The following is a 16,383-nucleotide window of genomic DNA, read 5'->3' on the forward strand; positions in this document are numbered from 1 at the left end:
TTGGTATAAAGGAAACAAGAATATGGAAATTTTCAAAGCATTTTATTTATGACCTTTAACACTGTGTATAATATATTTTGATAGTACATTTAGAGCAATGAGTAATATTACCAATTATTACATTGTTCTTATTTTTATAAATTTGAATGAAATCCATAAATTATACATAGAATATATAATTATTCAAATATCATTCTCGCCCAACAAACAACAATCACTATCGTAATCACAAGGCCCGGCCCGGAGCGGCCACGCCTTTGTATACTCTCGGGTAAGCGCTAACTTAACCCCCCTCTACCCACACTCCCCCATCACTCCCGAACAACTAATACTTGAACATAAATTACACGAAACAGTGAACATAATTTTAGAAAACAGCTATTCCTATAAAAATAACAGTAGCTTTAGAGTACACTCTATAAAAATATATATAATACAGCTTAAGCCGTCATCTCTAATTTAAAAAGATCTTTTGGAACTACAAAAATATAACCGAACGAAGCTTTGCAAACGAAGAAATATCGATAGAGAAATTATAAATATATATTACGTCATCATTTCGTGTTCTAAATATTCCAATTATTAAACTAGATAAATACGATTCTGCTATGCAAAATACATTATGCTAGTTGAAAAAGAGGAATCAACAGCGTTGGAATGTTATAAATAAATGACTAGAGACATTTTTATTAAAAATAGTACATACGAGTTGAGATCCTTTCATCCGTTAGATAACATGAGAGATACACATATAGCAATATATTTGTGGTATAGAACAAATTTGGACACAAGACATATTCACAACTTTAAGTTAATTAAGAGGACGTTTTAACGGATAAATAAAGCGCGCCGTCAAAATCCTTCAGGTCAACGCTCAGGTGTCGGTAACGTTAGTTCGTTGCGCCCGGCAGAGACGTCGACGACGATTGTTGTATTATTTATAATTTTAATAAACATTATAACACACAGCATGACTAAATTTGGATAATACTTTTGATCTTACAACTATTCATCTATGCTAAGTTATTATCTGAATATTCTAGTGTTATGCCGAGAATTTGTCTACGATTCAGGGCGCAAGCCGGTGAATGGACTTTTAAAACGTAGAAGAAAGCGTTCATGTCAAATTATATATATGTATCAATTTTTTTTTTCTAATATTTCTGAAACTCATATACGCCAAAAGAACTATTAAAAGACATTTATTTACATTTACTTAAGCTTACAAAGTTGTCACGAGATATAATTATATAATACGATTTATTCCGAAAATAGTCACCTACAAGCGATAGTCGAGTAACGATTATTTTATTTAACATCCATCGAAGCGGTAACAAGGTTAAGAGTCGTTTGGAATCATAGAATTGATGAAATAAATATATAACGGGGGCCACAAAACTATAATCACATCAATTACTCTAACTACGGTGATAAATTGCCATCTCTGCGACATTATGAACTCTATGGTAGGTGGTTGAACCTTAGATGATTATAAGTGTATTTAACATAACACCGAGACATTTAACAAACTACGCGATGAGTTCGCAGCGCGGTATCGTAACTATGGATCTACTCTATCACATGCAATGTAACTACAGAGTAGTTGTGACTAGACACTTCGGAATGATTTGTGACGCTGGACACTAACGAATGATGATTTAAATCATTACGCGATCGTGAATACACCGGTAACATCACATTAACCTACTTTATACAATCCATTTCAATAAAATCATTAATATTGAAAATATTATAATAAACTACAACACAAATATATTAAATTATTTTCGATATCAGAAGCTTTTAAATTATTTTGAAACACGGTAGTTCTACATTTAACTACATTGCCATACAATTATATATGTATTTACAATCAATCAATACTAGATATTAAATAAAACGTTACGTATGACGTCATACGGACTATCCAACCGAGCCGGCCCGTTCGAGCCTCAAAATATAATCTACCGTTCAAGTCATACGTATATACAAGTTTAATTACATCAATAATGTATGTAACATTAGGGAAAAATCCATATAGATAATTTCATTTTGTCATTTCCTAGTACGTCGTTATTTATTCTCGCGGTACAATATGGAGTCCATTAGAGACATCGCCGACTTCTTTTGTGCGCAACATTTGTTTTATAATACTTACTGCACGAAATACTAAATGTTTTTATTTTTTTATTTTTACTTTGCAAACATTTTTATATGAGTCATTGCACCTCGAAAATTTAAAACTATGAAGCTTATATTAAAATTTTAACTAACATTTCAGCGGAATATGAAAACAAATCATGAAGTTTTTATACACTACTCTGTATATTATATAAAGTTAATTTTTTTTTTCATTTTATTATTTGGCAAGAAAGAAAACAAACGGCGATGCAAAGACCCGTAACATTTATACACTGTCGAAAATACATAGATAAAAAACTTATTATAAAATTGTGCGTCCTACCATAGATATTAAAACAGCCCGCTTACATTTCAATACATTAGGTAATTATTTGTGTAAATAGTTTTTTTTTTTTTATATTACCCCATTTCCGCTATCGGTGCACCGGTTTGGACCCAACTCACACTTGACCATAAATTTAAAACTATTTTGAACATTGTAAAAATATAACAACATATAAAACACATATATATTTACGTATAGTTCGTATCTCGCATTAAATGCCATAAATACAATACAGTTAATGATAAACGGATATGCTAAATTAATTGATTCTTTGGTATATAATTTCGAATGATAATTTCAAAATATATTATTAACTATATTCATTTAGTACGTGGTCCCAACTAGGACACCCGTTCCAGTCGTATTTTTATTATTCTGCAAAACCACACTTTCGAAAAATCAAATTATTATTTTTCGATTAATTAAAATTTAAATAAAGAAATTCGTTATCTTTAATCTTTCTACCAAACCAGTCACAGAATTCTCTACATTTACTCCTAACTTTTGCTCGATATTTCTATTATTGATTTTTAGAATCAAAGTATACATATATCATAATCGTCAGCGTGGTAGATTAACAATAGATGCACAGATTAAATAGCTCAAGAGACCACGATTACATAAAACTAATCAACTACAGATAAAATAGATACAGAGATAATATTCAATGCGAGGGCCGATCGAACTCTGGATACGAATTTCGGTCGAACATCTTTGCACGACTTGATAGAATAAAAAAAAAGATTATTTATACTTTAGCAGCTCAGTCGTACCCAGAGCTCCTCGGGCGATCGAGCAAAAGCCTAGGGGGCCGTTTCAATATCTATCCGAGGTCCGCAAAGCGGGGAGCGGTCTGTGCGCGAGCGTCCGTCGGTCGGCGACGCACTTAATAAACGAGTATAGACTCCATGGTGAGGGCGTCTCATGCGGCGAGGCGCGCGGCGGGGGGCGCGGGGGGAGCGGGCGGCGCGGGGGGAGCGGGGCGGCGGCGCGACGACCGCGACCTGCGCGCGGACACCTTCAGCGTGTGTGTACATACATATGCACCGACCGGCTGCTGGCTCGACTTACGACTAGGCTACGACTACTGGGATCGATCTTATCGTTAGCTAGCGGTCGAAAACGGTAACCAATCGATTCGGTAGTTTTTAAGTTGAGGACATTTTTGATCGTCAAAAAATTATAAATGATAATAATTATTATATTATGGAAAAGTGATTATTTCTTTAACTCTTGATGTATTTATTTACATATAAATAAACACATTTTTCAATACTTGATGAAATATGTTTATAAGTATAAAAAAATATTTAGTTCTAAATAAAAATCACGAATAACATTCGGTCACTGAGAGAGATTTAAAAAAGAACCTCCTCAAATTTAACAAATGTTCAATATTATTTTTCCATTCACTAAAATTTTATTAGGCTCAAAATCAATGGTAGATATTTGAAGAAAATAAAATCATTCAATTATTCATTCGCTTATTCTAATAAACAGATAATATATAATCTCACCTAATCTGTCCCGCGAGCAACGGGTTGATCGCATACAGCCAATCATGTACCTCCTTGTCTCCTAAGGTCTGCAGTAAGTAGCCACGCTCCTTGCTCACCACACTACAAACATTTGTATACATTATTTCAAGGAATTATAAGCAATTTATTAATTTTGAACGGGTCATATATTTAGTGGTTTTTTGAGGTTAATTCGATGCTTTATGTTTATTATAAGCTTCGAAATGTTAGGTTTCGTGTTCGTATGACTATGGATCGATTGTGGTCGTTCGTGACAAATATATAAAAGTACCTGAAAGTGTTCGGCATCCGCACCATCTGCTCCTGGTCCTCGGAGTACTCCACGTGCGCGTTGGCGAGGTTGATGACGGCGCGCTCCACCGGGTCGCGCTCATCGCGGTAGATGAAGACGTACGGCCGACGTACCACCTGCGATACACATATCGTTCGGTTACACGAGAATACGAACGAAAGGTAAGTAACTAAAAGAGGAGAAGTGACAAATCTTATGGATATTATTGTAGATATCGTATAGTTTATTCAAAGCGTATAGTATGTAGCTAGGGGGAGGGGGGTCGTACCAGCCAGCGCTTCTTCCAGCCGTGCGTGCCGTGCTGCAGCACGTTGAGGTACCCGCGGCGCGCCACGGCGGCCGACACGCGCACCTCCTCGCAGTCGGGCACGAAGAGCGCGCCGGCGCCCAGCAGCGAGCCCGCCAGCGAGCCCGCCAGCGCGCCCGCCAGCGCGCCCGACAGCGCCCCCGCGCCCGCGCCCCAGCCGCCCGCCGCCGCCGCCTTCTCCAGCAGCGCGCGCTCCGGCGAGCACAGCCTGCCGAAACCGAACCGATCGGGACTTCATTATGATTCACAACTATTAAAATTTTCTATACAACCAGTGATCTTCTAAATTTCATATGAGAGAAACTTTAATAAGTTTCAGAGCAAGCTGAAGCTTCTATAATTTAAAAAATTGTCTCCTAAGTAATGTTATCGTTACAAAAGTCGACACTCACTCGAAGCTCGAAGCGCTGTGTATGGAGGACAGAAGACTGGGCGTCGAGATATCGGCCGAGACGCCTTCGTCCACGGGCGTGGCGGGTGATACCGCTGCATCGACTTCCTTGTTGTTATTATTGCCTATTCGTCCTGTAATTATTGAAAATATATGTTTCGTTATATAAATCAAATATAGAGGCACTTTTATCTAAGAGACTTTAAAGGGTATTGTGACATTTTTTTTCAGCCTTTTGCCGTCCGCTGGACGAAAGCCTCCCCCATAGAACGCCAACTATCCCGATCTTATTGTGACATTGATAAAGAAAATTATTGTCAGGTTAAACCTGTATTTTCTAGGTCCAGAGTTGGGCCATGTATGTAAAGATAATTACTATATATATACCTACTCTAGTAAGTAAAGTTTTATTAAAAAAATCACACACATACAAAAATAGTTGGAAAAAAGAGGACCATGTCAAAATCTGTATATCAATGAATTTCTACCCCTCAAGCGTTGCGTGTGATGCGTACCCTGTATGAGCTTGACGAACTTGGTGGCGAGGTCCCGCTCGCGCGGACTCATGTCCCACGGCTCGTACACGGCGTCGTCCCGCCCGTGCGCGCACTCCGCCGCAGCCTTCGCCGCCATGTTGCTCACCTCCTGTACACGACGCTTTCATTTATTGACATACCGTACTTACTTTGTAGGCCATTTTTTAAAAATTGAGTTTGGCGTCATTCCTTTTACAGTTTTATTTATTAATTGCGATTTTGTTTTTCAGCTATGTATACCTTTTCTGTCTTAGTAAAGTCGTTGGGTGCGACTGTGTTTTCGTGTCCGTGACGAAGGCGCTCGCGGAGCGCTAGGAAATGTCTTGTCCGACCGACCTGCTCCAATCGTGTCATCTTCTCAAGCTCCCACTGAAATTATAACACTGTTAGTTTCATTCCTCTACATTTTTTTCGTAGTAAAGGCGACGACAGTTTCGGAATAATTTGAGCAAATTATTTACTAAAAGTGTTGCTAGTTAAATAAATTATTAAATTTAAAAAAAGGATAAAATTAACAAGCAATTTAAAAATCAAAAATGTGTTTAAATATAATTATGTAAAATATATATCTTTGTATAAATATTAAGTATAAAGCTTATGTATTGATAAAGCGTGTCTGTTTCAGGGTCACAAATGTGTGATGTAAGTAAAATGTCTAGCATCGTCACATGAACTAAAATAATAGTATTATAAGGCTAAAAGTAACAAGGGAGAATCTACATTCCTTGTAAAATATTTTAGTAAAACCGTTATTTTAAGAGGTATACCACAATCTGAAAGTAATCTAAAGTTGAACAAGTTGTTGGCGATTGGATAAACAATACTTTGTCTTCTTCTTTCGAATGTCAAATCAAAGATGATAGAAAGAGAAGTATCAGTGTTTAACAAAACATTAGTGTTATAGCTAATGTAAGTTCGCCCTTGTACAGATAGTAAAATAAAGCTAAAAAATATAATTCTATATTTGTTTATAATTGTGCGTGAAGTAAAGATGAATGGACAAGTAACCAGTACACAAATCACTTTTCAGTAGCTATTTAGTACGAATGACTATAACACCAAATGAATGATTGCGCACATACTAAATAGCTAAGGAAACATATTTGTGGACCTGGAATTTATCGATAATGTCCAGCGGCCAATCATAGATCAGTTTGCGCCAGATACGTTTCTGTTTGAGTAAAAGAAAACAATCGTTAATGACTTCCGTTATAAAATTTTCGATATTATTTTAAACTGCGTTCTTTGTACAGAAAGTTCGGAACGAGGACGAATTTCAAAAACACAAATACAGGAATCTTAGCGTTGCAAATAAAATTATATCCAAACTACTAGCTTAGAAAAACAAAAGTTATATCGTGAAGAGAAAACGACCCACGTTTCATTTTGTCTGATTGCCATACGAAATTAAAATTAACGCTTACTTCACTAGCCAAAGAACATGCAAATTTTGTCGAGTGTGTCTGAGCTCGGATTAATTATTTCTAATATTGATTAAAAACTTAGCGACATTATAGAAAATCTAAAGATTCAAAGTTTGCTTCGGATCATTATAAATAAATATTCCGACCTGGTGATCGAAGATAAGCGAGTCGCCACGAGGACGCCAGCCGTGCAGGTTCTCTTCGCCGCGCACGTACGTGCCGCTCGTATCCAACACGCGGCGCTGGCGGCGCTGGACACCTGGAAAGGAGTGGGTAATCAAATTTTATCGGTGTCATAAAAAGATGATAAGCCAATCGTGTGTTCGGATTAGGTATATTTTCGATAAAGTAAATAGATATATATCAGCTTAGAAACGGAAATAATGTGGAATCTACTGCATCCTCGGTATTGGAAAATAATTGACTTTTTTCATTACTAAAAAAAAACCTCCAAAATCCGACACAAAAGTCGTATTTCGACTCGAAAGTTTAGTGAGCCAGGGTGTCACGTAAGTGCGTGCTCAAGAGACAACGCTTTAGACGGCGGAGTAGGGGCGGAGTAGGGGCGGAGTAGGGGCGGAGTAGGGGCGGAGTAGGGGCGGAGTAGGGCGCGTACCCGGCTCGAGCGCGCGGTGCAGGCTGAGCTCGTAGAGGCCGGTGAGGCGGTCGGCGCGCGCGGCGCGGTGGCCGAACAGCGCGCGGCGCAGCGAGCGGCCCGCGCCCGTGCGCGCCTCGCGCCCCACCACCACCACCGACAGGTCCTTCGTCACGATGGCCGGCCGCCCGCAGTTCTCCACCTGCGCCAACGCACGGACTCGAGTACAGGTGGCGTAGCGAAGGAACGTTCGTCCCGTTTGCGTGCATCAAACTATTCGTCTGTTATAATATTATCGTCTGAAACTACCAATCGTGCGTTCCCACATATTAGTAGCGCGATTGATTTTCTCGCACGATCGTATTTATTTATATAAACGATGTCTACGCGGTAAACGTCAATTGTCAAGTTGTGAACTTGTTACTGTATACTTACCAGTAACACGACACTATCTCTCCTTCCAATGAAAATAGGTTAAAAGTATTAAGCGGTATTCATTTTCTAACAGTACGAGATTAGCTCATGTTGGCTTGTTTGTTTGTTATAAATTACTTTATCTGCGTCTTAAAATTGTGTTTAAACAAAAATATTATAAAAAAAAACATATTGTTAAATGACGTCAAGTAATACTACAAGTTAATCACCTTAAAGTTATTAAAACTTACCTCGAGATAAGCACTAAGTGTAATATACACAACTTCTCCGTTAGCGCTGACTCTGTTCAGGAGCGGGGATCCGTGCAGACTGCTGTCCCAAGCGGCTTCGAACCTTAGTACAATAGTTACCTCGATAAACGATAATCTTTTGTAATGGACATTTGTAAAGATTGTTTTTTATAAGAAATTTTCTAGATCAAATCTGGACAGAATTTTGCAGATTTAAAACACATTTTCATGTAAAAAAATACTCAAAAACATATCCAATAAATATCTTCTAATAACACTCAACATAAAATAAAATATGGCTCCTTTGATGCCTCTGTATACAAATGATATAAACATATTGAAATTATGTTTGTTGATATGAAATTTAATCCACTTACCTGAACACAGCCCGATCGTCCAACGATGGTCGTTCTCCGGGGAACAAGCCGAGAGACAGGGCTCCATCTTCGTCACCGTCATTTGAGTCATCGTTTGGCTCCGGTGTGTTCCGAATACGTCCTGCGTATAAAATAACAAGTTGTATATAAACTGACTATAAAATCCAAATTAGATCCGAAATTATACCAAGAAACTATATATAAAGTCTGTTGAATTCAATGTTAATTTGTCAGATAAAAGTTAATAATTAATATATTTTATTCATATTGTAAGTTATAACTAAGCATACGCGTAATAGATGGCGCTAGTATACTCTTGAATCGCGGTATAGTTTCGCTCAAGTCAAAATTATAATATGTCATACTATTTTTTTGTTTTGCGCTTCCCACCAGTAGATGGCATTGTACCCAATCCTAGATCACGCAACCGTTTTGTTTATTTATTTGTACAATACATTTCTTTGCTTTAATTAAAGATTGAGTTTAACAACAGTGTGCAGTTTGATTTAATAGTACAAGCAAGGACATCTGGTGCCGAAACCCGGGAAGTGTGTGGAATTTAGATGACAGTGTTAAGTGAAAAGTGTTTAAGTGTATGTTTGGGCTAAAAAACACTTAGAAAAATTTGGGTTAAAAATTGACTTAGAAAATTTTGCGCTAAAAAACACTTAGAAAATTTGGATTAAAAAATTAACTTAGAAAATTTGCATTTGAAAACGCTTAAAAAAAATCATTTTAAAAGAACTTAGAGAGTATTTGGAAATTGTACAATGGAGAAGTTACTAATGAAACAGGAAGATACGTTTGAGCAATTAAAGAAAGCTTTCATAAATTATAAAAAAACACCCAAAGATAGATTGAAAGTAACTTATATCGAATCAAAACTAGAAAACTTAGATAGATTGTTCGAAACCTTCATGAATATACACGGTGATATAGTTGGCAGCATTAAGAGAGAGGAAAGGGCTAAATTGCCATACTTCACCGATGATATGTACACAGGATTCGAAGATATTTATACTGAATACAAAGCTAGAATTAAAGATGATCTCCGATTGTTTAGTGCAAATACCTTTTCACCACAATCACTTGGTCCTGAAGGATCGGTCCTATCGAATACAAAGGTAAAATTACCACAGATCCAATTACCGAAATTTTCTGGACTATATGAGGAATGGCAAACATTTCATGATATGTTCACCTCATTAATTCATCAAAATACTGCATTGAGTCCAGTACAGACGATGCACTATTTAAAGAGTAGTCTAACAGGAGAACCGGAAACATTACTAAGGAATTTAACCACAACAGATTCTAATTACGAAGACGCTTATCAGCAGTTGATTCGCCGTTATAACAACAAACGCTATAACTGCAACGAAATTATGAAGCGTTTACTCTCACAAAGAAATGCCACTGACTCTGCAAGTTCCATCAAGTCACTACTGGATGTTACATCTTCATCGCTTAAATCATTGCAAAACATGGGCATAGACACCACCTCATGGGATGTAATCGTTAACTACATCGTGGTGTCAAGACTAGACTCAGAGTCAAGAAAGTTGTGGGAAGCAAAAGTCAGTGAGTTAGATTCGGAAACATTACCAACGTGGAATCAACTTGTAAATTTCTTAGAGTCAAGATTCCGGACATTTGAAATGATCTGTGGCAACAACAGGTCCATGGTAAAATCCCCAAATGTACATTCCAACAACACCAAACCAAAGGTGTTTCATTCCACCGCCCAAGAAGATAATAAACGAGCAAATCCTTCTTGTACTATTTGCAAGGGTCAGCATTTGTTATATCAATGCAAACAATTTGCAAAGCAAACTCCTAAAGAGAGAACTGAAGTAATACAATCAAGGAGACTCTGCTTCAATTGTTTTGCACCTACACACTCCGTTAAAGAATGTCGATCGTCAACTTGTTGCCGCCGCTGCGGTAGACGACACCACACTTTGCTGCATCTGGAGAGGAGCGAACTACCAAGTTTACCAGAAGCTCAACCGGTCAATAAGGATAGTATTGAGAGGCAGACACCAGTGATAGCTCATTTGGTTACAAAAAGGAATCAGAAGGAGATGTTGTTGGCAACTGCCATAGTCAGAGCAAGTTCCGCAAATGGGTACTCACAAGTTATACGAGTTCTTATTGATCCATGTTCAGAGGGTTCTTTTATAAACGAAGCAACGACACAATCACTGGGTTTAAAGAGAACCAATACCAATGGTCTAGTCTCTGGTATAGGTGACAAGTTGGCAAGGTCAAGAAGCATGGTGTCTTTAAGCCTAGAGTCAATTCACAACCAAAAATCAAAGCACGCAATAAATGTTGATGCCTACGTATTAACAAAGTTGACATCATTTTTACCAACATGTCAAACAAAGATTACCGACTGGCCAGAAATTAAGAGACTTAGCTTGGCTGACCCTGAGTATGGATCACCTGCAAAAATCGATATGATTCTAGGAGTAGAAGTGTATGAAGACATAATTCTAGAGGGCCTCTTGAAACATCCAACAGAGAAGGGCCCGATAGCGCAAGAGACACAATTTGGTTGGGTTCTATCTGGTCGAGTAAGAAACAATGTCACTTCAAAAAACCCACAATTAGTCGGGTTTCATATAAGAGTAAAAGAGGATGACCTATTAAAAAAATTCTGGGAAATTGAAAGAGAGCCTGATGCAATTTTGAAGAAGTCTACGAAAGAAGAAATCAAGTGTGAGCAATTTTTTGAAGCCACTACTACAAGAGACAACGAAGGTCGATACGTGGTGCGTTTACCTTTCAAGGAACATAAGCCAAGATGTGTTGAAGGTAAGACAAGAGATATAGCCTTGCGTAGATTCCACTACTTAGAGCGAAAATTACAAAATAATCCACCATTATATGAAGAATACAAACGCGTAATTAATGGATACAAGGACCAAAATCATATGGTACAGATTCAGAACATTGAAGACATACATAACCCAAAGGCAGTGTACTTGCCTCATCATCCAGTGATCCGAGAAGATAAAGAGACAACAAGGGTACGCATCGTCTTCGATGCGTCTTGCAAGGGCATGAACAAGGTGTCGTTGAACGATTGTTTTCTTGTTGGACCGAAGCTGCAGCAAGATCTGCGCCACATTTTGATGCGATGGAGACGTCATCCTTTTTGCATAATAGCAGATCTGGTACAAATGTACAGACAAGTTCGAGTAGAGGAGAAGGACACTGACTTTCAGCGCATTCTTTGGCGATCGAACCCTAAAGATCCTATTGAACATTACAAACTTTTGAGACTTACTTTTGGTACTGCCTGTGCTCCTTATTTGGCTGTAAAGGCATTACAACAACTTGCAAAGGACGAAGAAGCACAGTACCCTCGTGCAGCTAAAATCGCTCTTCAGGATTATTACATAGATGACTTGCTAACAGGATGTGAGACGGAGAGGGAAGCAGTAGAGATATTTGAAGAAATGAATAACCTGATGAGTGCAGGTGGGTTTTGTCTACAAAAATGGTGTAGTAACAGTGAGAGATTAATGAATCATATTGAAGATGGATGCAAGAGATTAGACCAACCCTTAATTTTCAAGATCAATAATACGATTAAGGTGTTGGGTATTAGTTGGAATAAAACCACTGATAGTTTCGAGTATACACTACAACTACCAAATTTATGCGAACGTATTACGAAGCGCAAGGTTCTTTCTGATATTGCTAGATTATATGATCCAATGGGCTGGATTTCGCCAGTAATTATAACAGCAAAGATATTCATCCAAAAATTATGGAAGGCTAAGTTAGATTGGGATGAGAACTTACCCGCCGAGTTGTATAAGGAATGGTGCTCATTTCGTCAAGATCTGCACAACGTAAGAAATATTGTTATACCAAGATGGTTACAGTCTCATAAGGGTGATAAAATAGAATTACATACGTTTGCAGATGCATCTCAGGCAGCATACGCTGGTGCTGTCTATATGAAAGTGACGGATGCATTCGGCAATATTCATGTTAATTTGGTAACATCCAAAACAAAGGTATCTCCAGTTGAAAAGGAAATAAGTATTCCTCGGCTAGAATTACGCGCCGCCTTGCTCGCGACTAAATTGATTTACGAAGTTTCGCAAATTATGCAAATACCTAAAGAAGATTTATACGCATGGTCAGATTCCACAGTGGTATTAGCTTGGGTCCGTGGAGAACCGACGCGATGGAATACATTTGTTAGTAACAGGGTTTCGGAAATTCATACCATGCTAGATTCCAGTCAGTTCCGTCACATCGAAACAATTAATAATCCTGCAGATTTTGCTTCTAGGGGTATAAAAGGAGCTGATTTAGCTGGTCTCACGCTGTGGTGGCACGGTCCAGACTGCCTGCACCACAACTGTACGTACGATTTTCGCAATGATTTCTCCACATCTATTGAGGAGCGGCCCATAAAGACTTTAACAGCCGTCATTCAATCAGAACAGGAATTTGTCTGGACAAGATTTTCAAACTTAACAAGAATGGTCAGGATTTTAGCATATTGTAAGAGATACATAGGAATATTAAGGTCATCAAGGAAAAATAGAGTAATACTATCAAAAGAACGAAGGATCAAAGAGTTTGAAATTATTACTGTGAAAGAAATGGAAGAAGTTCTTCAGACAATTATAAGAAACACCCAACATATTTATTATGCGGAAGAAATACAACAGATAAAGTCTCATGGAGAAGTTAAAAGAAAAAGTTCATTGCATACTCTCTGCCCCATTTTAGACAAAAATGGAGTCTTGAGAGTAGGTGGCCGTATTAAGGAGTCAGAAGCGAGATTTGATGTAAAGCATCCAGTTATTTTACCGAGTAATAGCCATCTTACTTCATTATTAATAACTGATGCCCATTATAAAACTATGCACGGTGGGCCGCAAATCATGCTAAATTACCTACGTTCCAAGTATTGGATAGTACGGGCTAGAGAAAGAGTTAAAAAATGTTATCGCGAATGTGTTAAATGTTTACGATTTTCCCAACAAAATAACAATCAGCTTATGGGTCAGCTACCAAAGTGCAGGCTGAAACCTTCAAGACCCTTTAAATCTTCTGGTGTTGATTTCACTGGGTTTATAAATATAAGGTTCTCACCTGGCAGAGGATCAAAATCATATAAGGGGTACATATGCCTCTTCATATGTATGTCCACCAAAGCGATACATCTGGAAGCAGTATCGGATTTATCTTCAAAGGGCTTTATTTCCGCATTTCGACGATTTGTATCTCGAAGAGGCCAATGCGTCGATTTATATAGCGATAACGGGACTAATTTCGTAGGAGCGGAAAAGGAGTTAAGAGACATGTTCCTCACTGCCCAATCCAAGCTCCCTATAGAAATCGCTCAGGCACTTGCAAACGACGGAACCTCTTGGCATTTCATCCCACCAAATGCACCTAACTTTGGTGGTCTATGGGAAGCAGGCATAAAATCAGCCAAGACACACCTTAAACGCGTAATTGGAGATTCAACTTTAACTTTCGAGGAACTCTCAACCGTTCTGACCCAGATTGAAGCCTGCCTTAATTCACGGCCTATGACATATTTGAGTGAAGACCCCGGAGATCCACAGCCATTAACTCCCGGTCATTTTTTAATCGGTGAGCAAATGGTTGCGATTCCCGATGAGGCTCCGACTGACGTACAAGTAACTGGCTTGCAGAGATGGAAGCTGACACAAAAGATGGTAAATGATTTTTGGAGAAAATGGTCAGAAGAATACCTGGTTAGCCTCAATCAAAGGTACAAGTGGTTCACGAAGAAGCAAGATCCGGATATAGGCAACATTGTTGTGATTAAGGATCATAACCTACCACCAACAAAATGGTTACTAGGCAAAATAGAACAAAAGCATTCTGGCCATGATGGACTCACTAGAGTATTGACTATTAAAACTAAAAATGGATTGATCAAACGTCCACTCAATAAGGTTTCTATTCTGCCAAGTGCTATTTAATGTATGGGCATTACTAAAGCATAGTATGTAAGTTAGGTTAAGTTATTTTAATAAGACTGTTATATGTCATTTGATATATTCTTGTACTTTGTTTTTGTTTCTGTGTATCACGGTGGGCGGTTGTCATGTAAGAATTTATATAGTTCATATGAACTACCAAAAGAACAAGTTCTTTGGTGGGCGGAATGTTGAATTCAATGTTAATTTGTCAGATAAAAGTTAATAATTAATATATTTTATTCATATTGTAAGTTATAACTAAGCATACGCGTAATAGATGGCGCTAGTATACTCTTGAATCGCGGTATAGTTTCGCTCAAGTCAAAATTATAATATGTCATACTATTTTTTTGTTTTGCGCTTCCCACCAGTAGATGGCATTGTACCCAATCCTAGATCACGCAACCGTTTTGTTTATTTATTTGTACAATACATTTCTTTGCTTTAATTAAAGATTGAGTTTAACAACAGTGTGCAGTTTGATTTAATAGTACAAGCAAGGACAAAGTCAATTGTCCGAACAATGCACTTCATAAAAAATCATTAAAATGTATACTTTAATGTAAACCCAACATAGTTTAAAGTCAATTTAAGAAATTCTAAAATGATTCAAATTTGTTATTAGAAATTAAAATGATTACCGACAAATGATCAATAAATAAATTTTATTTCTTACCGACGACAAGTTCCCTGACGTCAGTCCACTGCAAGTCAGAGGACGGCTCGTGAAGTATAGTGATGCGGATGCGTCGCTGGATTCCCTGATGCAGGAGGAACAGGCCTCGACACGGCAACTCGTCGCTGTGTTCCACCACCTAGTGAACAGCACATTGAATGTAGGAAATAGACGGACGGGTGCTATAGTTATACCACGACTCGTGTCTGGTAGCCGCTCACCGCCGGCACGTAGTCGCCGCTGGGAGCCAGCTCGCAGATCTCGAACCAGACGAGCAGGTCGTGCTTGGAGTGCAGGTGCGACGAGCAGCAGGGCGGCGCCACGCTGGCCGCGCCCCACTTGGGGCTGCGCACGGGCGCCGAGATGGGCAGCGAGGGGGGCAGCATGCGGCGCGGGGGGGCGCGCCCCACCGGCCCGTCCTGCTTCGCGTCCTGCCACAGAACCGGCCGCCACTCACTTGACTATACATAAAGCAAACGCTCTCGAATGTTTGTGTTCGACGGGTCGAGTGTTTGTGTTGCAGGTGCTCAACTTTTTAATCGTGAGCTTTGGAGCGAAGGTAGTAAATTGAAAGGCTTATATTATATGAAATAAATTTAACAACTTTGATTAACAATGTATATGTATGTACGGTGTAACTAATTTACAGCTTTAAACCTTTGAGTTTATTCGTTACCTTATGCAGAGGGTGTTGCTGGTAATGTCCAAAAACTTCGAATACTATCGGTTGCGATTTTATGTATTCGACGAACGACTTCGTCACTGGAACGGTGATCTAAAAAGTATATATCGTTAAAATTCACCGAGTCTTTAGATGTTTTCTATTTCAATTTAATTCCTCAATCTAAACTTACATTTTGCACGTGATAGAATCCGAGAGGTGTGTTCTTTCCGGCATTCTTGACAGGCTCGGTCGAGAAAGCGTCTTCGTTTCTATGCAGAAAGCTAAAACAATGAAAGAATTAATAAATTAAAATTTAATGATCGTTTCCGTTATTACATAAAAAACTAAACTTTTGATCAAAACAAAACGAGAAGATAATTTAGTTTTTCAAATATAATTATTAAATTTTCTTCCAATCGACCAGCGTATTCTTTTTTTATCCAAAATAGACTAAGATGCTA

General features: G+C 38.3%; 1 protein-coding gene across 16 annotated transcripts in view; it reads right to left on the reverse strand.

Annotated features, from left to right (window-relative positions):
* Positions 1-23: 23 nt before the first annotated feature.
* The window catches only part of LOC126771566 (kinesin-like protein unc-104), a 98,805-nt gene continuing 82,445 nt past the window's right edge, over positions 24-16,383 (reverse strand). For 9 of the 16 annotated variants that reach the window (XM_050491503.1, XM_050491502.1, XM_050491500.1 and 6 more), the window contains 16 exons: positions 16,113-16,203; positions 15,935-16,033; positions 15,480-15,689; positions 15,259-15,397; positions 8,593-8,713; positions 8,216-8,318; positions 7,572-7,752; positions 7,102-7,214; positions 6,643-6,702; positions 5,772-5,900; positions 5,511-5,640; positions 4,997-5,129; positions 4,566-4,812; positions 4,277-4,413; positions 3,985-4,086; positions 24-3,485 (listed from right to left, as the gene is read on the reverse strand). In XM_050491503.1, coding sequence (XP_050347460.1) covers positions 3,284-3,485; positions 3,985-4,086; positions 4,277-4,413; positions 4,566-4,812; positions 4,997-5,129; positions 5,511-5,640; positions 5,772-5,900; positions 6,643-6,702; positions 7,102-7,214; positions 7,572-7,752; positions 8,216-8,318; positions 8,593-8,713; positions 15,259-15,397; positions 15,480-15,689; positions 15,935-16,033; positions 16,113-16,203 — 2,197 coding nt within the window. In that variant the 3' untranslated portion in view covers positions 24-3,283. The remainder of the gene's footprint in view (positions 3,486-3,984; positions 4,087-4,276; positions 4,414-4,565; positions 4,813-4,996; positions 5,130-5,510; positions 5,641-5,771; positions 5,901-6,642; positions 6,703-7,101; positions 7,215-7,571; positions 7,753-8,215; positions 8,319-8,592; positions 8,714-15,258; positions 15,398-15,479; positions 15,690-15,934; positions 16,034-16,112; positions 16,204-16,383) is intronic. The other 7 variants (XM_050491508.1, XM_050491505.1, XM_050491511.1 and 4 more) reach the window with 3 other exon arrangements.

Source organism: Nymphalis io, chromosome 11, assembly GCF_905147045.1.
Source record: "Nymphalis io chromosome 11, ilAglIoxx1.1, whole genome shotgun sequence".
NCBI lineage: Eukaryota > Metazoa > Arthropoda > Insecta > Lepidoptera > Nymphalidae > Nymphalis > Nymphalis io.